The sequence below is a fragment of the Taudactylus pleione genome, unplaced genomic scaffold, assembly GCF_031769625.1.
Source record: "Taudactylus pleione unplaced genomic scaffold, aTauple2 ptg000027l, whole genome shotgun sequence".
Classification (NCBI taxonomy): domain Eukaryota; kingdom Metazoa; phylum Chordata; class Amphibia; order Anura; family Myobatrachidae; genus Taudactylus; species Taudactylus pleione.
The window spans coordinates 1,694,474-1,720,697 of NW_028284429.1; the positions used below are offsets into that span (position 1 = coordinate 1,694,474).

The window sequence follows — 26,224 nt, forward strand, 5'->3', positions numbered from 1 at the left end:
TACAGATAGGCACACACTCATCTCCCTGTATTACAGATAGGCACGCACTCATCTCCCTGTATTACAGATAGGCACACTCATCTCCCTGTATTACAGATAGGCACACACTCATCTCCCTGTATTACAGATAGGCACACACTCACCTCCCTGTATTACAGATAGGCACGCACTCACCTCCCTGTGTTACAGATAGGCACGCACTCATCTCCCTGTGTTACAGATAGGCACACTCATCTCCCTGTATTACAGATAGGCACACTCCTCTCCCTGTATTACAGATAGGCGCACTCCTCTCCCTGTATTACTGATAGGCACGCACTCATCTCCCTGTATTACAGATAGGCACGCACTCATCTCCCTGTATTACAGATAGGCACACTCATCTCCCTGTATTACAGATAGGCACGCACTCATCTCCCTGTATTACAGATAGGCACGCACTCATCTCCCTGTATTACAGATAGGCACACTCATCTCCCTGTATTACAGATAGGCACGCACTCATCTCCCTGTATTACAGATAGGCACACTCATCTACCAGTATTACAGATAGGCACGCACTCCTCTCCCTGTATTACAGATAGGCACGCACTCCTCTCCCTGTATTACTGATAGGCACGCACTCATCTCCCTGTATTACAGATAGGCACGCACTCATCTCCCTGTATTACAGATAGGCACGCACTCATCTCCCTGTATTACAGATAGGCACGCACTCATCTCCCTGTATTACAGATAGGCACGCACTCCTCTCCCTGTATTACAGATAGGCACGCACTCCTCTCCCTGTATTACTGATAGGCACGCACTCCTCTCCCTGTATTACAGATAGGCACGCACTCATCTCCCTGTATTACAGATAGGCACGCACTCATCTCCCTGTATTACAGATAGGCACGCACTCATCTCCCTGTATTACAGATAGGCACGCACTCATCTCCCTGTATTACAGATAGGCACGCACTCATCTCCCTGTATTACAGATAGGCACGCACTCATCTCCCTGTATTACAGATAGGCACGCACTCATCTCCCTGTGTTACAGATAGGCACACTCATCTCCCTGTGTTACAGATAGGCACACTCATCTCCCTGTATTACAGATAGGCGCACTCCTCTCCCTGTATTACTGATAGGCACGCACTCATCTCCCTGTATTACAGATAGGCACGCACTCATCTCCCTGTATTACAGATAGGCACACTCATCTCCCTGTATTACAGATAGGCACGCACTCATCTCCCTGTATTACAGATAGGCACGCACTCATCTCCCTGTATTACAGATAGGCACACTCATCTCCCTGTATTACAGATAGGCACGCACTCATCTCCCTGTATTACAGATAGGCACACTCATCTACCAGTATTACAGATAGGCACGCACTCATCTCCCTGTATTACAGATAGGCACACACTCATCTCCCTGTATTACAGATAGGCACACACTCATCTCCCTGTATTACAGATAGGCACGCACTCATCTCCCTGTATTACAGATAGGCACGCACTCCTCTCCCTGTATTACTGATAGGCACGCACTCATCTCCCTGTATTACAGATAGGCACGCACTCATCTCCCTGTATTACAGATAGGCACGCACTCATCTCCCTGTATTACAGATAGGCACACTCATCTCCCTGTATTACAGATAGGCACACACTCATCTCCCTGTATTACAGATAGGCACGCACTCATCTCCCTGTATTACAGATAGGCACACTCATCTCCCTGTATTACAGATAGGCACACACTCATCTCCCAGTGTTACAGATAGGCACGCACTCCTCTCCCAGTGTTACAGATAGGCACGCACTCCTCTCCCTGTATTACTGATAGGCACGCACTCATCTCCCTGTATTACAGATAGGCACACTCATCTCCCAGTATTACAGATAGGCACGCACTCATCTCCCTGTATTACAGATAGGCACGCACTCATCTCCCTGTATTACAGATAGGCACGCACTCATCTCCCTGTATTACAGATAGGCACGCACTCATCTCCCTGTATTACAGATAGGCACACTCATCTCCCTGTATTACAGATAGGCACACACTCATCTCCCTGTATTACAGATAGGCACGCACTCATCTCCCTGTATTACAGATAGGCACACTCATCTCCCTGTATTACAGATAGGCACACACTCATCTCCCAGTGTTACAGATAGGCACGCACTCCTCTCCCTGTATTACTGATAGGCACGCACTCATCTCCCTGTATTACAGATAGGCACACTCATCTACCAGTATTACAGATAGGCACGCACTCATCTCCCTGTATTACAGATAGGCACACACTCATCTCCCTGTATTACAGATAGGCACGCACTCATCTCCCTGTATTACAGATAGGCACGCACTCATCTCCCTGTATTACAGATAGGCACGCACTCATCTCCCTGTATTACAGATAGGCACACTCATCTCCCTGTATTACAGATAGGCACACACTCATCTCCCTGTATTACAGATAGGCACGCACACTGAGGTGTACAGTATGTTGCTGTCACACTATTACACATACACAACACTCCGGCTGCTGGCTGACTGAGAGCCTGCCCTGGATGCAGTATGGCCGGGGCTGGGGGGTGAGACGGCTCCTCCCAGCTGGAACTTGGTCCCGGGCTGTGGGGAGGAAGCAGGAAGAGACGCTCAGTCAGTGTGTACAGTACATACATCAGTACAGTGAGTGTATATATCAGTACAGTGAGTGTATATATTAGTACAGTGAGTGTATATATTAGTACAGTGAGTGTATATATTAGTACAGTGAGTGTATATATCAGTACAGTGAGTGTATATATTAGTACAGTGAGTGTATATATCAGTACAGTGAGTGTATATATTAGTACAGTGAGTGTATATATTAGTACAGTGAGTGTATATTACCTATTCCACAGATGATGGAGTTTAATGTGGAGCTGGTGAGGCAGAGGCTGGGAAAGGTGAGTACTGATCACTGGATTATTATTACTATCATCACTATTACTACTAGTGTCACTATTACTGGTTTGTTTATATTAGCACCATTACTACTAGTACTCATCACCGGGCTGTTAGTAATAAGCTCTAGTACTCATCACTGGGCTGTCAGTAATAGAGATAGTATGGGTCACTGGGCTGTCAGTAATAGCGCTAGTATGGGTCACTGGGCTGTCAGTAATAGAGATAGTATGGGTCACTGGGCTGTCAGTAATAACGCTAGTATGGGTCACTTGGCTGTCAGTAATAGCGCTAGTATGGGTCACTTGGCTGTTAGTAATAGCGCTAGTATGGGTCACTTGGCTGTCAGTAATAGCGCTAGTATGGGTCACTGGGCTGTCAGTAATAGAGATAGTATGGGTCACTGGGCTGTCAGTAATAGAGATAGTATGGGTCACTTGGCTGTCAGTAATAGCGCTAGTATGGGTCACTTGGCTGTTAGTAATAGCGCTAGTATGGGTCACTTGGCTGTCAGTAATAGCGCTAGTATGGGTCACTTGGCTGTCAGTAATAGCGCTAGTATGGGTCACTTGGCTGTTAGTAATAGCGCTAGTATGGGTCACTTGGCTGTCAGTAATAGCGCTAGTATGGGTCACTGGGCTGTCAGTAATAGCGCTAGTATGGGTCACTGGGCTGTCAGTAATAGCGCTAGTATGGGTCACTTGGCTGTTAGTAATAGCGCTAGTATGGGTCACTTGGCTGTTAGTAATAGCGCTAGTATGGGTCACTTGGCTGTCAGTAATAGCGCTAGTATGGGTCACTGGGCTGTCAGTAATAGCGCTAGTATGGGTCACTGGGCTGTCAGTAATAGCGCTAGTATGGGTCACTGGGCTGTCAGTAATAGAGATAGTATGGGTCACTTGGCTGTCAGTAATAGCGCTAGTATGGGTCACTTGGCTGTCAGTAATAGCACTAGTATGGGTCACTTGGCTGTTAGTAATAACGCTAGTATGGGTCACTGGGCTGTCAGTAATAGCGCTAGTATGGGTCACTGGGCTGTCAGTAATAGCACTAGTATGGGTCACTGGGCTGTCAGTAATAGCGCTAGTATGGGTCACTTGGCTGTCAGTAATAGCGCTAGTATGGGTCACTGGGCTGTCAGTAATAGCGCTAGTATGGGTCACTGGGCTGTCAGTAATAGCGCTAGTATGGGTCACTTGGCTGTCAGTAATAGCGCTAGTATGGGTCACTGGGCTGTCAGTAATAGCGCTAGTATGGGTCACTGGGCTGTCAGTAATAGCGCTAGTATGGGTCACTGGGCTGTCAGTAATAGAGATAGTATGGGTCACTTGGCTGTTAGTAATAGCGCTAGTATGGGTCACTTGGCTGTTAGTAATAGCGCTAGTATGGGTCACTGGGCTGTCAGTAATAGCGCTAGTATGGGTCACTGGGCTGTCAGTAATAGCGCTAGTATGGGTCACTGGGCTGTCAGTAATAGCGCTAGTATGGGTCACTGGGCTGTCAGTAATAGAGATAGTATGGGTCACTTGGCTGTTAGTAATAGCGCTAGTATGGGTCACTGGGCTGTCAGTAATAGCGCTAGTATGGGTCACTGGGCTGTCAGTAATAGAGCTAGTATGGGTCACTGGGCTGTCAGTAATAGCGCTAGTATGGGTCACTGGGCTGTCAGTAATAGAGATAGTATGGGTCACTTGGCTGTTAGTAATAGCACTAGTATGGGTCACTTGGCTGTCAGTAATAGCACTAGTATGGGTCACTGGGCTGGTAGTAATAACGCTAGTATGGGTCACTTGGCTGTCAGTAATAGCACTAGTATGGGTCACTGGGCTGTTAGTAATAACGCTAGTATGGGTCACTGGGCTGTCAGTAATAGCGCTAGTATGGGTCACTGGGCTGTCAGTAATAGCACTAGTATGGGTCACTGGGCTGTCAGTAATAGCGCTAGTATGGGTCACTGGGCTGTCAGTAATAGCGCTAGTATGGGTCACTGGGCTGTCAGTAATAGAGATAGTATGGGTCACTTGGCTGTTAGTAATAGCGCTAGTATGGGTCACTTGGCTGTTAGTAATAGCGCTAGTATGGGTCACTTGGCTGTCAGTAATAGCGCTAGTATGGGTCACTGGGCTGTCAGTAATAGCGCTAGTATGGGTCACTGGGCTGTCAGTAATAGCGCTAGTATGGGTCACTGGGCTGTCAGTAATAGAGATAGTATGGGTCACTTGGCTGTTAGTAATAGCGCTAGTATGGGTCACTGGGCTGTTAGTAATAGCGCTAGTATGGGTCACTGGGCTGTTAGTAATAGCGCTAGTATTATGACGTTTGCTAGTTATACAGTACAGCGTTAATCAGTAATTACCGCTGTAGAAAGACGCTGTACAGGTGACACCAGTTACATTTAGTCCTGACGATGTCCCTGTAGTTAGTAGATGACATACAGCTCCGGCTTTTCCTGTTTTGTTGCAATTGTTGGTCCAGTTCTCTCTCCCACAAGTTTGGGAGCTGTGTCCACTTTGACGTTTATAGACGTGCGCAGTACATGGGTAATGCAACATTAATCCAACCGCGCAGGTGGGGACAGGTGCTCTCCCTACACGTCTATGATTATACATAGATGTGGCCAATGGTGATGTTAGTAACGTAATAAGAATAACTAAAGTGAATCACTATTCCCTAGCTATGGAATGTGTCAGCTATTCAAATTCAGTCCAAATGCGGCCGCTCAGAATAGTGTCGGCTAAATGCCGGCGTCACAGCCACGAGACCTTCCTCTTGTGTGCGCGTTTGCATTGGTGCTGCCCAGCTACCAACCACAAATGCCCATATAGCATCTCCAGAGAAACAGCTGTGGTCCTTGTATACCTCTGCCAAGCTGCGTATTCAGCCCGGAGGGCGCGTGCGCAGTAAGTGGAAAATGGCTGAATGCAGCCGCGTACATGCGACTTAGAATAAGACCCTTATCTTTTACTATAACCGCGTCCGCAGTATGTCGCTTGTAGTTTGCTGTTGGTAATGAGAACCGGTTTCCTTTTCTTTTCACAGTATAAATTTCGAGACCTGACCACTGAGGAGTTAAAAGATGTTCACAAAATGTATCCAAACTTCACTTATTCCATGGACACGTACAGTAAGTTTCACCGTAATAGGAAGTAGAGTAGGCACCCGGAACCCTCTCGTTGCAGATAAGTTCTGGGACAAGGCACACATGGGCTTATTAGCTACATTTTACCAAAACGTAGGCCTAGTCTGTGCCCTAATAGAGCTGAAGCCAAAGCCAGTTCTGACGCTGAATTTACTACGCACCCTTAGTGGGTAACCGACTGCGCTAACCGCTGCCTCCTGACCCTGCTGCCACCACTGCCCGGACTGCTGGTTGCGTTCGGTAACAGAGGATGCCCAAGAGCCGTCTGAAGGCGGAAAACCCCTTTATGTCACTAGTAAGAATCGCCTGCGTGTCTTGGCCTGTGTAACGCGCTGCCCGGTGCCATGGAATCAATATTTGATGGTAAACGTTTTATTTTTATTGTTTGTTTTCAGCTTTTAAAGACGGTTCTCAGAAGGACCTGCTGAACCTCACAGGGACCGTCCCAACCAAATTCCAAGGTGATTATATCTCTCAGTGACCCTGTGTGTATGATGAAGGGTGTCTGTATGCTGGGCAGGGATACTCACACAGCACAAGATGGTGGCACTGACTACATCAATGTGGTGATTATATCTCCCAGTGACCCTGTGTGTATGATGAAGGGTGTCTGTATGCTGGGCAGGGATACTCACACAGCACAAGATGGTAGCACCGACTACATCAATGTGGTGATTATATCTCCCAGTGACCCTGTGTGTATGATGAAGGGTGTCTGTATGCTGGGCAGGGATATTCACACAGCACAAGATGGTGGCACTGACTACATCAATGTGGTGATTATATCTCCCAGTGACCCTGTGTGTATGATGAAGGGTGTCTGTATGCTGGGCAGGGATACTCACACAGCACAAGATGGTGGCACTGACTACATCAATGTGGTGATTATATCTCCCAGTGACCCTGTGTGTATGATGAAGAGTGTCTGTATGCTGGGCAGGGATACACACACAGCACAAGATGGTGGCACTGACTACATAAATGTGGTGATTATATCTCCCAGTGACCCTGTGTGTATGATGAAGGGTGTCTGTATGCTGGGCAGGGATACACACACAGCACAAGATGGTGGCACTGACTACATAAATGTGGTGATTATATCTCCCAGTGACCCTGTGTGTATGATGAAGGGTGTCTGTATGCTGGGCAGGGATACACACACAGCACAAGATGGTGGCACTGACTACATAAATGTGGTGATTATATCTCCCAGTGACCCTGTGTGTATGATGAAGAGTGTCTGTATGCTGGGCAGGGATACACACACAGCACAAGATGGTGGCACTGACTACATGAATGTGGTGATTATATCTCCCAGTGACCCTGTGTGTATGATGAAGGGTGTCTGTATGCTGGGCAGGGATACACACACAGCACAAGATGGTGGCACTGACTACATAAATGTGGTGATTATATCTCCCAGTGACCCTGTGTGTATGATGAAGGGTGTCTGTATGCTGGGCAGGGATATTCACACAGCACAAGATGGTGGCACTGACTACATAAATGTGGTGATTATATCTCCCAGTGACCCTGTGTGTATGATGAAGGGTGTCTGTATGCTGGGCAGGGATATTCACACAGCACAAGATGGTGGCACTGACTACATAAATGTGGTGATTATATCTCCCAGTGACCCTGTGTGTATGATGAAGGGTGTCTGTATGCTGGGCAGGGATATTCACACAGCACAAGATGGTGGCACTGACTACATAAATGTGGTGATTATATCTCCCAGTGACCCTGTGTGTATGATGAAGGGTGTCTGTATGCTGGGCAGGGATACACACACAGCACAAGATGGTGGCACTGACTACATCAATGTGGTGATTTGATGCTTTTACAATCCTACTCAAATTAGTAAATATAGGGCGCACCAGCCATCTTTTTATATTTCTGGAGTCGGTACGTGTGAGATTGGGACATGGATACGCTACATGTCAAGTTGGGACATGCCACATCCTATGGGTCCAGCGCGTCTAAAAAGCTGTGTCCACCTCCCAACTGTCCTGGAATCTGGACAAATGTCATGGTCTTTGGAGTGTCAGGACAGTCCCCTCAAATCATGGGTATCCCACCTAAATACAGGGCAGTAGGGATGTATGCAGTGTCTCTATGTGCCTGTGGGTGATGTGCTGGAATTATTGAATTACCATGGGTATAAGACGTGTCCTCAGAGTTCTTTCTCGCCAGCAAATGCCTATATAGTATCATGAATGAACATAACCTGTCAGTACCACACTTACAGTGTTTTATTACGGATCTGCCATATAAACAGTATTGTATTTATAAGCATTCTCCCTAATTGACACTTTATAGCTTTCCTGCTGTGTATTCCTAAAATTTTCATGTGACATGGGCTGAACGCCAGCTGCCCACATCTCTGACGCTGTAACGAGGGTTTCGGAAGTATGACATGCTGAGGTCAGAGCAATGGCTGACACTTGGGTGGGTGCCTGGGCAATGGTTCGCTGACGCTTGGGTGGTTGACACAGCTATGGCTCAATGACGCTTGGGTGGGTGCCTGGGCAATGGTTCGCTGACGCTTGGGTGGTTGACACAGCTATGGCTCAATGACGCTTGGTTGGGTGCCAGGGCAAAGGCTCGCTGACGCTTGGTTGGGTGACAGGGCAATGGCTTGCTGTTGCTTGGGTGGGTGCCAGAGCAATGGCTAGCTGACTCTTGGGTGAGTGACAGGGTAATGGCTCGCTGACACTTGGTTGGGTGCCAGGGCAATGGCTCGCTGATGCTTGGTTGGGTGCCAGGGCAATGGCTCGCTGACGCTTGGTTGGGTGACAGGGCAATGGCTCGCTGACGCTTGGTTGGGTGCCAGGGCAATGGCTTGCTGTCACGTGGGTGGGTGCCAGAGCAATGGCTTGCTGTCGTTTGGGTGGGTGCCAGGGCAATGGCTCGCTGATGCTTGGGTGGATGACAGGGCGATGGCTCGTTGACGCTTGGGTGGGTGATAGGGCAATGGCTCGCTGACGGTTGGGTGACAGGGCAATGGCTAGCTGTCGGGTGGGTGCCAGAGCAATGGCTCGCTGACGCTTGGTGGGTGCCAGCGCAATGGCTAGCTGATGCTTGGTTGGGTGCCAGGGCAATGGCTTGCTGACGCTTGGGTGGGTGACAGGCCAATGTCTCGCTGATGCTTGGGTGAGTGCCAGGGCAATGTCTCGCTGATGCTTGGGTGAGTGCCAGGGCAATGTCTCGCTGACGCTTGGGTGCATGACAGGGCAATGTCTCGCTGATGCTTGGGTGGGTGCCAGGGCAATGGCTCTCTGACGCTTGGGTGGATGACAGGGCAATGGCTCGCTGTCCCCTGAGTGGGTGCCAGAGCAATGTCTCGCTGATGCTTGGGTGAGTGCCAGGGCAAAGTCACGCTGATGCTTGAGTGAGTGCCAGGGCAATATCTCGCTGTCGCTTGGGTGGGTGACAGGACAATGGTTCGCTGTCGCTTGGGTGGGTGACAGGGCAATGGTTCGCTGTCGCTTGGGTGGGTGCCAGAGCAATGGCTAGCTGACGCTTGGGTGGGTGCCAGGGCAATGACTCGCTGACGCTTGGGTGGGTGACACCTGAATGGCTCGCTGACGCTTTTTTTTGGGTGACAGGGCAATGGCTAGCTGACGCTTGGGTGAGTGCCAGAGCAATGTCTCGCTGAAGCTTGGGTGAGTGCCAGGGCAATGTCTTGCTGATGCTTGGGTGAGTGCCAGGGCAATGTCTCGCTGATGCTTGGGTTGGTGCCAGGGCAATGTCTCGCTGATGCTTGGGTGAGTGCCAGGGCAATGTCTCGCTGACGCTTGGGTGGGTGCCAGGGCAATGGCTTTCTGATGCTTGGGTGGGTGACAGGGCAATGGCTCGCTGATGCTTGGGTGGATGACAGGGCAATGGCTCGCTGTCCCTTGAGTGGGTGCCAGAGCAATGTCTCGCTGATGCTTGGGTGGGTGACAGGGCAATGGTTCGCTGTCGCTTGGGTGGGTGACAGGACAATGGTTCGCTGTCGCTTGGGTGGGTGCCAGAGCAATGGCTAGCTGACGCTTGGTTGGTAGACAGGGCAATGGCTAGCTGATGCTTGGTTGGGTGCCAGGGCAATGGCTAGCTGACGCTTAGTTGAGTGCCAGGGCAATGGCTCGCTGACGCTTGGGGGTTCTCACTAACAAGGACTGAACGCCATTTTTCAAGAGAATGCCAGTCTGCCTATGTCTAATAAAGTAACATTCTGCTTTGAAGGAAACTCTTACAATATCCCCATCTGCCTGTGGCTGTTGGACTCGCACCCCTTTGCTCCCCCGCTATGTTTTCTGAAGCCAACAGAGAGTATGGGAATCCGGTTTGGGAAACACATAGATGCGCAGGGAAGGATATATTTGCCGTACCTTCAGAATTGGAGCCATGTAAGTACTATACCTCACAGAGCCCTATCCATAGTCTGTGTAATGTCTGACTGCTGGGAAAACGAAACCTATTGCCCTGTGTATTACACATTATGCCACTTTATATATTATTCTGTGTACTGCAGGTCTGTCACATGACACTGCCTCGTGCTGTGATGCGTTTCACCTTGTAATTATAACTAACAAGACTGGTGTTTCCAGTTGTAGCTTTGTTATTAAAAAGCAAACATGGTAGTAAATGGCAATTGCACATTCAACTGTAAATACAATAAACTTTAATTGCAATCATTTCAGCCGCTTTTGACCTCAGAAATTCATTTTCAGAATGTACAATGGCAGTGTAAAGGCACAGGCGTACCATGGTAAACGTCCACAGCACTATGAAAGTCACACCAGCATCTTGTGCCATATTTACTATTTAATCTGATGAATCTGAAAACAGATTAGACGATAAATTGCATCTGTCACCTACTTAAAATAGAGGCAGCGTTAATGACCCGAACCAAGATTTATGATAATGCAGCCAGTGATGTCACTGATAATTCAGCCTAGGAACCAGTGACATCACTGAGAATTCAGCCTATCCATTCACTAGGAACCAGTGACATCACTGATAATGCAGCCTATTCATATACTAGGAACCAGTGACATCACTGAGAATGCAGCCTATCCACTCACTAGGAACCAGTGACATCACTGAGCATGCAGCCTATCCCTTCACTAGGAACCAGTGACATCACTGAGCATGCAGCCTATCCCTTCACTAGGAACCAGTGACATCACTGAGAGTGCAGCCCATCCATTCACTAGGAACCAGTGACATCACTGAGAATGCAGCCTATCCATTCACTAGGAGCCAGTGACATCACTGAGAATTCAGCCTATCCATACACTAGGAACCAGTGACATCACTGAGAATGCAGACTATCCATTCACTAGGAACCAGTGACATCACTGAGAATTCAGCCTATCCATACACTAAGGAACCAGTGACATCACTGATACATGATGTAGCTGGTAGTTAGTGAATTGATTGGCTTTAGTCTCAAGAATAGTAATTTAGCATACAAGATGTTGATTTCACTGATCCTAGTTGAAAACTGGTTAATTCCACATAGTGTAAATGATAAATACACACTATTTATTTTTAAAAATAAAAATCCCCCCTCCAAAAATGTTGTTTTGGATGAGCTTCATTTAAATAAAATCAAATATAAAGATCCATCATTACCATATTCCACGCTACCCAAACTCGCTTTCCAGCCCTGCGATCCTCCCTCCTCCTAGGATTTATTTTTTAAAACTTGCAGTAGTGTTGTCAGTGCCCCTCCCACCTGCACTGCCCACAGGCATGAATGGGAAGGTCATACAGGGTATCGACAACATCATCGCCTGCTAAATTCAGGAGACAGGACAGAGGCGCTGGACCAACCAAACCTTCTGTGCACCTGCTGGGCCAGGGGAAGACTGGGGTCTGGGTACATTTTTTTTTTTCGTCTTCATTTCACTCAAAACAAAAGATATGAAGAATCCTTTGTTAAAAGTGAAATGGCTGTACGTGAAAGGTTCTATCTATCTATCTATCTAAATATATATATATATATATATATATATATATATATAGATGTATGTATATATGTGTGTATGTATGTGTGTATATTATATATATGAAAATGTGTGTGTGTGTGTGTGTGTATATATATATATATATATATATATATGTATATGTCATCTTGTTAGTCAGCCGTGTCATTGATGTGTTAGAATGTAACATACAGCCTCTTTCAGCCCAAGTCTACAGTCATCGGCCTGATGAAGGAAATGGGGGCAAAGTTTGAAGAGGAACTCCCCCTGTATTCTCTATCAGCCACGGACGCAGCCAGACAGAGGGAGCTGCTCTCGTTCATCTCGCAGGTCACTGACGGTAAGAGCGACATGTGAAATAAGGGATCCCCCCCCCCCTTAGATAAGTGTGCTGCTGCTGCTCCCATTAACCTGTTATAATGATAAAAATGGTGGCCCTATGATCTGATCTTAGCTGCTGTGTATTTATGGCTGCGCGACGTGGCGTTTGGGCTAGCCTGGGTATGTCAGCAGGTCTGGCGCTGTCATCGGTTGCACGGGATTCCAGGGAGGCAGGAGACAACGGTTCTTAGCGGTTTAGCTGCGGCACATAATATGCTCTGTGTGTTTTATTACATTCCCAGGTGTGTCCAGCATAGATGTCAGCTCCCCGAGCAGGGGCAAAGTCACAGTGGTGGGAGCCGGAGACCTGGCCATGGCTTGTTTATTGGCCATATCTGCTAAGGTACGCACAGTAATGCTAATGTATATGTCCCCATCATCCCAACCGGGGAGCACAGGAATTTAGAGGGGGCGATCACTCCTCCCCAGGATATGGTTAGGAACCAGCTAAAGGGACATGACAGGTGCAAATGCTGGGCTGCATGGGGGCTACCGGGGTGCAAATGCTGGGCTGCATGGGGTCTACCTTGGTGCAAATGCTGGGCTGCATGGGGTCTACCGGGGTGCAAATGCTGGGCTGCATGGGGGCTACCGGGGTGCAAATGCTGGGCTGCATGGGGGCTACCGGGGTGCAAATGCTGGGCTGCATGGGGGCTACCGGGGTGCAAATGCTGGGCTGCATGGGGGCTACCGGGGTGCAGGTGCCGGGCTGCATGGGGGCTACCGGGGTGCAGATGCTGGGCTGCATGGGGGCTACCGGGGTGCAAATGCTGGGCTGCATGGGGGCTACCGGGGTGCAAATGCTGGGCTGCATGGGGGCTACCGGGGTGCAGATGCTGGGCTGCATGGGGGCTACCGGGGTGCAGATGCTGGGCTGCATGGGGGCTACCGGGGTGCAAATGCTGGGCTGCATGGGGGCTACCGGGGTGTAAATGCTGGGCTGCATGGGGGCTACCGGCGTGCAAATGCTGGGCTGCACGGTGAGGAGCAAGGTCCCCAGCAGCACAGAGTATATCAGGAGATGAGTGATGTGTTAGTGAGGACAGGACTGCATGTGACAGGGGCAGTGACATGATGTGAGGAGGGGAATGGAGGCAGCAGGAAGCCACAGACTGACAGTTATACAGGGGCGTTTTAAGAGAGGAGGGGACCCGTTTGTAGCCTCCATTTGGGCCCCCTCCTCTCTGTCAGCGCAGTAGATTCTGGCTTCATGCCAGAATCTACTGCACATGCGCCAGTCTCGGGAAAATGACACCCACACTTTTTTCCGTGGACATCTTTTCTGCACATGCACAAGTCACCGGAAAAATGGCTGCCGCCATTTTCCCTGCGATTTTTTCTTTACTGCTCTGCAGCGCCGGTCTGATGATGCAGAGCAGGACACCGGAATCTGCAGAAAGGTAAGTATAACTAACTATGGGTGTACCCATTACAAATACGCCCCTGGCGTTATATAGTGGGAGGAGCACAGAGTAGTGACGTGAGGCTGCTGTTACGCTGTGTAATGGAGGCTGTGATGTCAGCCGCACCTCTGGCTGAAACTAAGTTGTATGATAAATGGCCATGAAATGCAGATCTGCGTATCCTCATTAAGGGTTGTGGCTGTGAATATGCACGCCATTACCAATTATACGACACAGGTAAAACTCATGCTGCATGCCCTACAGGCTCTGTGCATTGCCCCTAACATCCATGTGTATATCCGTACATTCACCATAGGGGTAGGGGAGAAAAGTCTGTGCAATACAGGAAGCCCCTCTGTGATTGGCTGTAGCTGTTTTCGGTAAAGTCATTGGGTCACGACATCAGTTGTGTTTTTTCTAGAGGGCTGCGGACAAACTGGTTCTTCTTGACATCAGTGATGGAGGATCCAAAGGAGGAGGCGCGATGGACTTGGAGGCTTTCGGCATTCCGAACGTGGAAGTCAGTAAAGGTACCGGACGTTCACTTGCTCTGCCCTGTGCGCTCACTCATCCTAGAAAAAGACAAAGCAAAATACGTTCACATGTAACAATATAAATTAGTGACTGATCTCCAATGCACACAGTCACCAACTTGTGCAAAACTCCTTCTACGGGTCTGCAGGCCCCAGCTTTAGGGTAAGGCGCTCTCCTGGCTTTGTCTGCATTGTCCGGTTCCATGATCTGCTGTGGAACAACCCACCTTTCCGTGTCACCAAATGTAAAACATGAGAGAACCTGTCGCTGTCTGTTCCCTTCAGACAAAATACTTTTCCAGGTCTTTTTATTTTCCTTCGTTTAGTCCTGTATGCTGATTCAGTCCTGAGAATAGTACATAAATAACCTCTAAACAAGAGGTTCCCAAACTCCGCTAGTACAGTCCAGGTTTTAAGGATATCCACGCTAAAACATGGACTGTAATGACAGGGTTTGGGAACCTCTGCTCTAAACAACAATGGGCCTGATTCGGCATGGATCGCAATTGCAACCGTGTACGCAGATCGGCCGATGGTGCGTACTGCGCTTGCGTTTGCATTGCAGTGCGCAGGATAGCACTGCAATCAAGCACGCACATAGAAAGCCATTGCAGAGTCGCAGGCCGTCAGTGTTTGGGGGTGGTGACGGTGGTCCATTTGAAAGCCGTTACATGGGCATGCATAAATTAGCCACTGCAACAGTATACTCAGCTTGAGTACTCTCTGCGTGCGACGAGACATTTAATTTCTATGACAGGTCAGAGCTGCTGTAATTGTGTGTGAGGGTCTGATGTTACCGGTGTGTACACAGAACTGTGAGGTATTACAGATGTGATAAAGCAGCAGTGGGCATCTCTATGCTGGCTGAGCTGTGGCTGATGTTACTGATGTATACACAGGACTGTGAGGTATTACAGATGTGAGATAGCAGTAGTGGGTGTCTCTATGCTGGCTGAGCTGTGGCTGATGTTACAGATGTATACACAGGACTGTGAGGTATTACAGATGTGAGATAGCAGTAGTGGGCGTTTCTATGCTGGCTGAGCTGTGGCTGATGTTACAGATGTATACACAGGACTGTGATGTATTACAGATGTGAGATAGCAGTAGTGGTGTCTCTATGCTGGCTGAGCTGTGGCTGATGTTACAGATGTATACACAGGACTGTGAGGTATTACAGATGTGAGATAGCAGTAGTGGGTGTCTCTATGCTGGCTGAGCTGTGGCTGATGTTACAGATGTATACACAGGATTGTGAGGTATTACAGATGTGAGATAGCAGTAGTGGGTGTCTCTATGCTGGCTGAGCTGTGGCTGATGTTACAGATGTATACACAGGACTGTGAGGTATTACAGATGTGAGATAGCAGTAGTGGGCGTTTCTATGCTGGCTGAGCTGTGGCTGATGTTACAGATGTATACACAGGACTGTGATGTATTACAGATGTGAGATAGCAGTAGTGGTGTCTCTATGCTGGCTGAGCTGTGGCTGATGTTACAGATGTATACACAGGACTGTGAGGTATTACAGATGTGAGATAGCAGTAGTGGGTGTCTATGCTGGCTGAGCTGTGGCTGATGTTACAGATGTATACAAAGGACTGTGAGGTATTACAGATGTGAGATAGCAGTAGTGGGCGTTTCTATGCTGGCTGAGCTGTGGCTGATGTTACAGATGTATACACAGGACTGTGAGGTATTACAGATGTGAGATAGCAGTAGTGGGTGTCTCTATGCTGCCTGTGCTGTGGCTGATGTTACAGATGTATACACAGGACTGTGAGGTATTACAGATGTGAGATAGCAGTAGTGGGTGTCTATGCTGGCTGAGCTGTGGCTGATGTTACAGATGTATACAAAGGACTGTGAGGTATTACAGATGTGAGATAGCAGTAGTGGGAGTCTCTGCTGGCTGTGCTGTGGCTGATGTTACAGATGTATACACAGGACTGTGAGGTATTACAGATTTGAGATAGCAGTAGTGGGTGTCTATGCTGGCTGAGCTGTGGCTGATGTTACAGATGTATACACAGGACTGTGAGGTATTACATATGTGAGATAGCAGTAGTGGGTGTCTCTGTGCTGGCTGTGCTGTGGCTGATGTTACAGATGTATACACAGGACCTTGAGGTATTACAGATGTGAGATAGCAGTAGTGGGTGTCTCTATGCTGGCTGAGCTGTGGCTGATGTTACAGATGTATACACAGGACTGTGAGGTATTACAGATGTGAGATAGCAGTGGTGGGGGTCTCTATGCTGGCTGAGCTGTGGCTGATGTTACTGATGTATACACAGGACTGTGAGGTATTACAGATGTGAGATAGCAGTAGTGGGTGTCACTATGCTGGCTGAGCTGTGGCTGATGTTACAGATGTATACACAGGACTGTGAGGTATTACAGATGTGAGATAGCAGTAGTGGGCGTCTCTATGCTGGCTGTGCTGTGGCTGATGTTACTGATGTATACACAGGACTGTGAGGTATTACAGATGTGAGATAGCAGTAGTGGGTGTTTCTATGCTGGCTGTGCTGTGGCTGATGTTATAGATGTATACACAGGACTGTGAGGTATTACAGATATGAGATAGCAGTAGTGGGTGTCTCTATGCTGGCTGAGCTGTGGCTGATGTTACAGATGTATACACAGGACTGTGAGGTATTATAGATGTGAGATAGCAGTAGTGGGTGTCTCTATGCTGGCTGAGTTGTGGCTGATATTACAGATATATACACAGGACTGTGAGGTATTACAGATGTGAGATAGCAGTAGTGGGCGTCTCTATGCTGGCTGAGCTGTGGCTGATGTTATAGATGTATACACAGGACTGTGAGGTATTACAGATGTGAGATAGCAGTAGTGGGTGTCTCTATGCTGGCTGAGCTGTGGCTGATGTTACAGATGTATACACAGGACTGTGAGGTATTACAGATGTGAGATAGCAGTAGTGGGTGTCTCTATGCTGGCTGAGCTGTGGCTGATGTTACAGATGTATACACAGGACTGTGAGGTATTACAGATGTGAGATAGCAGTAGTGGGTGTCTCTATGCTGGCTGTGCTGTGGCTGATGTTACAGATGTATACACAGGACTGTGATGTATTACAGATGTGAGATAGCAGTAGTGGGTGTCTCTATGCTGGCTGAGCTGTGGCTGATGTTACAGATGTATACACAGGACTGTGAGGTATTATAGATGTGAGATAGCAGTAGTGGGTGTCTCTATGCTGGCTGAGTTGTGGCTGATATTACAGATATATACACAGGACTGTGAGGTATTACAGATGTGAGATAGCAGTAGTGGGTGTTTCTATGCTGGCTGTGCTGTGGCTGATGTTATAGATGTATACACAGGACTGTGAGGTATTACAGATGTGAGATAGCAGTAGTGGGTGTCTCTATGGTGGCTGAGCTGTGGCTGATGTTACTGATGTATACACAGGACTGTGAGGTAATACAGATGTGAGATAGCAGTAGTGGGTGTCTCTATGCTGGCTGAGCTGTGGCTGATGTTACAGATGTATACACAGGACTGTGAAGTATTACAGATGTGAGATAGCAGTAGTGGGTGTCTCTATGCTGGCTGTGCTGTGGCTGATGTTACAGATGTATACACAGGACTGTGATGTATTACAGATGTGAGATAGCAGTAGTGGGTGTCTCTATGCTGGCTGAGCTGTCGCTGATGTTACAGATGTATACACAGGACTGTGAGGTATTACAGATGTGAGATAGCAGTAGTGGGTGTCTCTATGCTGGCTGTGCTGTGGCTGATGTTACAGATGTATACACAGGACTGTGAGGTATTACAGATGTGAGATAGCTGTAGTGGGTGTCTCTATGCTGGCTGAGCTGTGGTTGATGTAACCGATGTATACACAGGACTGTGAGGTATTACGGATGTGAGATAGCAGTAGTGGGTGTCTCTATGCTGGCTGAGCTGTGGTTGATGTAACCGATGTATACACAGGACTGTGAGGTATTACAGATGTGAGATAGTAGTAGTGGTGTCTCTATGCTGGCTGTGCTGTGGCTGATGTTACAGATGTATACACAGGACTGTGAGGTATTACAGATGTGAGATAGCAGTAGTGGGCGTCTCTATGCTGGCTGAGCTGTGGCTGATGTTACAGATGTATACACAGGACTGTGAGGTATTACAGATGTGAGAAAGCAGTAGTGGGTGTCTCTATGCTGGCTGAGCCGTGACTGATGTTACAGATGTATACACAGGACTGTGAGGTATTACAGATGTGAGATAGCAGTAGAGGGTGTCTCTATACTGGCTGAGCTGTGGCTGATGTTACAGATGTATACACAGGACTGTGAGGTATTACAGATGTGAGATAGCAGTAGTGGGTGTCTATGCTGGCTGTGCTGTGGCTGATGTTACAGATGTATACACTGGAGTGTGAGGTATTACAGATGTGAGATAGCAGTAGTGGGTGCCTCTATGCTGGCTGAGCTGTGGCTGATGTTACAGGTGCATACACAGGACTGTGAGGTATTACAGATGTGAGATAGCAGTAGTGGGCGTCTCTATGCTGGCTGAGCTGTGGCTGATGTTACAGATGTATACATAGGACTGTGAGGTATTACAGATGTGAGATAGCAGTAGTGGGTGTCTCTATGCTGGCTGTGCTGTGGCTGATGTTACAGATGTATACACAGGACTGTGAGGTATTACAGATGTGAGAAAGCAGTAGTGGGTGTCTCTATGCTGGCTGAGCTGTGGCTGATGTTACAGATGTATACACAGGACTGTGAGGTATTACAGATGTGAGATAGCAGTAGAGGGTGTCTCTATGCTGGCTGAGCTGTGGCTGATGTTACAGATGTATACACAGGAGTGTGAGGTATTACAGATGTGAGATAGCAGTAGTGGGTGTCTCTATGCTGGCTGAGCTGTGGCTGATGTTACTGATGTATACACAGGACTGTGAGGTATTACAGATGTGAGATAGCAGTAGTGGGTGTCTCTATGCTGGCTGTGCTGTGGCTGATGTTACAGATGTATACACAGGACTGTGAGGTATTACAGATGTGAGATAGCTGTAGTGGGTGTCTCTATGCTGGCTGAGCTGTGGTTGATGTAACCGATGTATACACAGGACTGTGAGGTATTACGGATGTGAGATAGCAGTAGTGGGTGTCTCTATGCTGGCTGAGCTGTGGTTGATGTAACCGATGTATACACAGGACTGTGAGGTATTACAGATGTGAGATAGTAGTAGTGGTGTCTCTATGCTGGCTGTGCTGTGGCTGATGTTACAGATGTATACACAGGACTGTGAGGTATTACAGATGTGAGATAGCAGTAGTGGGCGTCTCTATGCTGGCTGAGCTGTGGCTGATGTTACAGATGTATACACAGGACTGTGAGGTATTACAGATGTGAGAAAGCAGTAGTGGGTGTCTCTATGCTGGCTGAGCTGTGACTGATGTTACAGATGTATACACAGGACTGTGAGGTATTACAGATGTGAGATAGCAGTAGAGGGTGTCTCTATGCTGGCTGAGCTGTGGCTGATGTTACAGATGTATACACAGGACTGTGAGGTATTACAGATGTGAGATAGTAGTGGGTGTCTATGCTGGCTGTGCTGTGGCTGATGTTACAGATGTATACACTGGAGTGTGAGGTATTACAGATGTGAGATAGCAGTAGTGGGTGCCTCTATGCTGGCTGAGCTGTGGCTGATGTTACAGGTGCATACACAGGACTGTGAGGTATTACAGATGTGAGATAGCAGTAGTGGGCGTCTCTATGCTGGCTGAGCTGTGGCTGATGTTACAGATGTATACATAGGACTGTGAGGTATTACAGATGTGAGATAGCAGTAGTGGGTGTCTCTATGCTGGCTGTGCTGTGGCTGATGTTACAGATGTATACACAGGACTGTGAGGTTTTACAGATGTGAGAAAGCAGTAGTGGGTGTCTCTATGCTGGCTGAGCTGTGGCTGATGTTACAGATGTATACACAGGACTGTGAGGTATTACAGATGTGAGATAGCAGTAGAGGGTGTCTCTATGCTGGCTGAGCTGTGGCTGATGTTACAGATGTATACACAGGACTGTGAGGTATTACAGATGTGAGATAGCAGTAGTGGGTGTCTATGCTGGCTGTGCTGTGGCTGATGTTACAGATGTATACACAGAAGTGTGAGGTATTACAGATGTGAGATAGCAGTAGTGGGTGTCTCTATGCTGGCTGAGCTGTGGCTGATGTTACTGATGTATACACAGGACTGTGAGGTATTACAGATGTGAGATAGCAGTAGTGGGTGTCTCTATGCTGGCTGAGCGGTGGCTGATGTTACAGATGTATATACAGGACTGTGAGGTATTACAGATGTGATATAACAGTAGTGGGTGTCTCTATGCTGGCTGAGCTGTAGCTGATGTTACTGATGTATACACAGGACTGTGAGGTATTACAGATGTGAGATAGCAGTAGTGGGTGTCTCTATGCTGGCTGAGCGGTGGCTGATGTTACAGATGTATACACAGGACTGTGAGGTATTATAGATGTGAGAAAGCAGCAGTGGGTGTCTCTATGCTGGCTGAGCGGTGGCTGATGTTACAGATGTATATACAGGACTGTGAGGTATTACAGATGTGATATAGCAGTAGTGGGCGTCTCTATGCTGGCTGAACTGTGGCTGATGTTACAGATGTATACACAGGACTGTGAGGTATTACAGATGTGAGAAAGCAGCAGTGGGTGTCTCTATGCTGGCTGAGCTGTGGCTGATGTTACAGATGTATACACAGGACTGTGAGATATTACAGATGTGAGATAGCAGTAGTGGGCGTCTCTATGCTGGCTGAGCTGTGGCTGATGTTACTGATGTATACACAGGACTGTGAGGTATTACAGAGGTGAGATAGCAGTAGTGGGGTCTCTATGCTGGCTGAGCTGTGGCTGATGTTACTGATGTATACACAGGACTGTGAGGTATTACAGATGTGAGATAGCAGTAGTGGGCGTCTCTATGCTGGCTGTGGCTGATGTTACAGATGTATACACAGGACTGTGAGGTATTACAGATGTGAGATAGCAGTAGTGGGTGTCTCTATGCTGGTTGAGCGGTGGCTGATGTTACAGATGTATACACAGGACTGTGAGGTATTACAGATGTGAGATAGCAGTAGTGGGTGTCTCTATGCTGGCTGGGCTGTGGCTGATGTTACAGATATATACACAGGACTGTGAGGTATTACAGATGTGAGAAAGCAGCAGTGGGTGTCTCTATGCTGGCTGAGCTGTGGCTGATGTTACAGATGTATACACAGGACTGTGAGATATTACAGATGTGAGATAGCAGTAGTGGGGTCTCTATGCTGGCTGAGCTGTGGCTGATGTTACTGATGTATACACAGGACTGTGAGGTATTACAGATGTGAGATAGCAGTAGTGGGCGTCTCTATGCTGGCTGTGGCTGATGTTACAGATGTATACACAGGACTGTGAGGTATTACAGATGTGAGATAGCAGTAGTGGGTGTCTCTATGCTGGTTGAGCGGTGGCTGATGTTACAGATGTATACACAGGACTGTGAGGTATTACAGATGTGAGATAGCAGTAGTGGGTGTCTCTATGCTGGCTGTGGCTGATTTTACAGATGTATACACAGGACTGTGAGGTATTACAGATGTGAGATAGCAGTAGTGGGTGTCTCTATGCTGGCTGTGCTGTGGCTGATGTTACTGATGTATACACAGGACTGTGAGCTATTACAGATGTGAGATAGCAGTAGTGGGCGTCTCTATGCTGGCTGTGCTGTGGCTGATGTTACAGATGTATACACAGGACTGTGAGGTATTACAGATGTGAGATAGCAGTAGTGGGTGTCTCTATGCTGGCTGTGCTGTGGCTGATGTTACAGATGTATACACAGGACTGTGATGTATTACAGATGTGAGATAGCAGTAGTGGGTGTCTCTATGCTGGCTGTGCTGTGGCTGATGTTACAGATGTATACACAGGACTGTGAGGTATTACAGATGTGAGATAGCAGTAGTGGGTGCCTCTATGCTGGCTGTGCTGTGGCTGATGTTACAGATGTATACACAGGACTGTGAGGTATTACAGATGTGAGATAGCAGTAGTGGGTGCCTCTATGCTGGCTGTGCTGTGGCTGATGTTACAGATGTATACACAGGACTGTGAGGTATTACAGATGTGAGATAGCAGTAGTGAGTGTCTCTATGCTGGTTGTGCTGTGGCTGATGTTACAGATGTATACACAGGACTGTGAGGTATTACAGATGTGAGAAAGCAGTAGTGGGTGTCTCTATGCTGGCTGTACTGTGGCTGATGTTACAGATGTATACACAGTACTGTGAGGTATTACGGATGTGAGATAGCAGTAGTGAGTGTCTCTATGCTGGTTGTGCTGTGGCTGATGTTACAGATGTATACACAGGACTGTGAGGTATTACAGATGTGAGATAGCAGTAGTGGGTGCCTCTATGCTGGCTGTGCTGTGGCTGATGTTACAGATGTATACACAGGACTGTGAGGTATTACAGATGTGAGAAAGCAGTAGTGGGTGTCTCTATGCTGGCTGTGCTGTGGCTGATGTTACAGATGTATACACAGGACTGAGGTATTACAGATGTGAGGTAGCAGTAGTGGGTGTCTCTATTCTGGCTGAGCTGTGGCTGATGTTACAGATGTATACACAGGACTGTGAGGTATTACAGACGTGAGATAGCAGTAGTGGGTGTCTCTATGCTGGCTGTGCTGTGGCTGATGTTACAGATGTATACACAGGACTGTGAGGTATTACAGATGTGAGATAGCAGTAGTGGGTGCCTCTATGCTGGCTGTGCTGTGGCTGATGTTACAGATGTATACACAGGACTGTGAGGTATTACAGATGTGAGAAAGCAGTAGTGGGTGTCTCTATGCTGGCTGTACTGTGGCTGATGTTACAGATGTATACACAGTACTGTGAGGTATTACGGATGTGAGATAGCAGTAGTGAGTGTCTCTATGCTGGTTGTGCTGTGGCTGATGTTACAGATGTATACACAGGAGTGTGAGGTATTACAGATGTGAGATAGCAGTAGTGGGTGTCTCTATGCTGGCTGAGCTGTGGGTGATGTTACAGATGTATACACAGGACTGTGACGTATTACAGATGTGAGTTAGCAGTAGTGGGTGTCTGCTGGCTGAGCTGTGGCTGATGTTACAGATGTATACACAGGACTGTGACGTATTACAGATGTGAGATAGCAGTAGTGGGCGTCTCTATGCTGGCTGAGCGGTGGCTAATGTTACAGATGTATATACAGGACTGTGAGGTATTACAGATGTGAGATAGCAGTAGTGGGTGTCTCTATGCTGGCTGAGCTGTGGCTGATGTTACAGATGTATACACAGGACTGTGAGGTATTACAGATGTGAGATAGCAGTAGTGGGCGTCTCTATGCTGGCTGAGCTGTGGCTGATGTTACAGATGTATACACAGGACTGTGAGGTATTACAGATGTGAGAGAGCAGTAGTGGGTGGCTCTATGCTGGCTGTGCTGTGGCTGATGTTACAGATGTATACACAGGACTGTGAGGTATTACAGATGTGAGATAGCAGTAGTTGGTGTCTCTATGCTGGCTTTGCTGTGGCTGATGTTACAGATGTATACACATGACTGTGAGGTATTACAGATGTGAGATAGCAGTAGTGGGTGTCTCTATGCTGGCAGTGCTGTGGCTGATGTTACAGATGTATACATAGGACTGTGAGGTATTACAGATGTGAGATAGCAGTAGTGAGTGTCTCTATGCTGGCTTAGCTGTGGCTGATGTTACAGATGTATACACAGGACTGTGAGGTATTACAGATGTGAGATAGCAGTAGTGGGTATCTCTATGCTGGCTGTGCTGTGGCTGATGTTACAGATGTATACACAGGACTGTGAGGTATTACAGATGTGAGATAGGAGTAGTGGGTGTCTATGCTGGCTGTGCTGTGGCTGATGTTACAGATGTATACACAGGACTGGGAGGTATTACAGACGTGAGATGGCAGTAGTGGGCGTCTCTATGCTGGCTGAGCTGTGGCTGTTGTTACAGATGTATACACAGGACTGTGAGCTATTACAGATGTGAGATAGCAGTAGTGGGCGTCTCTATGCTGGCTGAGCTCTGGCTGATGTTACAGATGTATACACAGGACTGTGAGCTATTACAGATGTGAGATAGCAGTAGTGGGCGTCTCTATGCTAGCTGAGCTGTGGCTGATGTTACAGATGTATTCACAGGACTGTGAGGTATTACAGATGTGAGATAGCAGTAGTGGGCGTCTCTATGCTGGCTGAGCTCTGGCTGATGTTACAGATGTATACACAGGACTGTGAGCTATTACAGATGTGAGATAGCAGTAGTGGGCGTCTCTATGCTGGCTGTGCTGTGGCTGATGTTACAGATGTATTCACAGGACTGTGAGGTATTACAGATGTGAGAGAGCAGTAGTGGGTGGCTCTATGCTGGCTGTGCTGTGGCTGATGTTACAGATGTATACACAGGACTGTGAGGTATTACAGATGTGAGATAGCAGTAGTGGGTGTCTCTATGCTGGCTGTGCTGTGGCTGATGTTACAGATGTATACACATGACTGTGAGGTATTACAGATGTGAGATAGCAGTAGTGGGTGTCTCTATGCTGGCAGTGCTGTGGCTGATGTTACAGATGTATACATAGGACTGTGAGGTATTACAGATGTGAGATAGCAGTAGTGAGTGTCTCTATGCTGGCTTAGCTGTGGCTGATGTTACAGATGTATACACAGGACTGTGAGGTATTACAGATGTGAGATAGCAGTAGTGGGTATCTCTATGCTGGCTGTGCTGTGGCTGATGTTACAGATGTATACACAGGACTGTGAGGTATTACAGATGTGAGATAGGAGTAGTGTGTGTCTATGCTGGCTGTGCTGTGGCTGATGTTACAGATGTATACACAGGACTGGGAGGTATTACAGACGTGAGATAGCAGTAGTGGGCGTCTCTATGCTGGCTGAGCTGTGGCTGTTGTTACAGATGTATACACAGGACTGTGAGCTATTACAGATGTGAGATAGCAGTAGTGGGCGTCTCTATGCTGGCTGAGCTCTGGCTGATGTTACAGATGTATACACAGGACTGTGAGCTATTACAGATGTGAGATAGCAGTAGTGGGCGTCTCTATGCTAGCTGAGCTGTGGCTGATGTTACAGATGTATACACAGGACTGTGAGCTATTACAGATGTGAGATAGCAGTAGTGGGAGTCTCAATGCTGGCTGAGCTCTGGCTGATGTTACAGATGTATACACAGGACTGTGAGGTATTACAGATGTGAGATAGCAGTAGTGGGTGTCTCTATGCTGGCTGAGCTGTGGCTGATGTTACAGATGTATACACAGGACTGTGAGGTATTACAGATGTGAGAAAGCAGTAGTGGGCGTCTCTATGCTGGCTGAGCTGTGGCTGATGTTACTGATGTATACACAGGACTGTGAGGTATTACAGATGTGAGATAGCAGTAGTGGGTGCCTCTATGCTGGCTGTGCTGTGGCTGATGTTACAGATGTATACACAGGACTGTGAGGTATTACAGATGTGAGAAAGCAGTAGTGGGTGTCTCTATGCTGGCTGTGCTGTGGCTGATGTTACAGATGTATACACAGGACTGAGGTATTACAGATGTGAGGTAGCAGTAGTGGGTGTCTCTATTCTGGCTGAGCTGTGGCTGATGTTACAGATGTATACACAGGACTGTGAGGTATTACAGACGTGAGATAGCAGTAGTGGGTGTCTCTATGCTGGCTGTGCTGTGGCTGATGTTACAGATGTATA

At 47.8% G+C, this 26,224-nt stretch overlaps 1 protein-coding gene across 2 annotated transcripts in view; it reads left to right on the top strand.

The window, feature by feature from the left end:
* The first annotated feature begins 2,639 nt into the window (after positions 1 to 2,639).
* UEVLD (UEV and lactate/malate dehyrogenase domains) overlaps positions 2,640 to 26,224 on the top strand; it is a 42,641-nt gene continuing 19,056 nt past the window's right edge. The window contains exons 1-8 of one of the 2 annotated variants that reach the window (XM_088451785.1): positions 2,640 to 2,691; positions 2,907 to 2,951; positions 5,989 to 6,073; positions 6,484 to 6,549; positions 10,316 to 10,479; positions 12,268 to 12,403; positions 12,687 to 12,787; positions 14,269 to 14,377. In XM_088451785.1, the coding sequence (XP_088307911.1) occupies positions 2,907 to 2,951; positions 5,989 to 6,073; positions 6,484 to 6,549; positions 10,316 to 10,479; positions 12,268 to 12,403; positions 12,687 to 12,787; positions 14,269 to 14,377 (706 nt within the window). In that variant the 5' untranslated portion in view covers positions 2,640 to 2,691. Of the gene's footprint in view, positions 2,692 to 2,906; positions 2,952 to 5,988; positions 6,074 to 6,304; positions 6,384 to 6,483; positions 6,550 to 10,315; positions 10,480 to 12,267; positions 12,404 to 12,686; positions 12,788 to 14,268; positions 14,378 to 26,224 lie in introns of those variants that run through there. The other variant, XM_088451786.1, reaches the window with a different exon arrangement.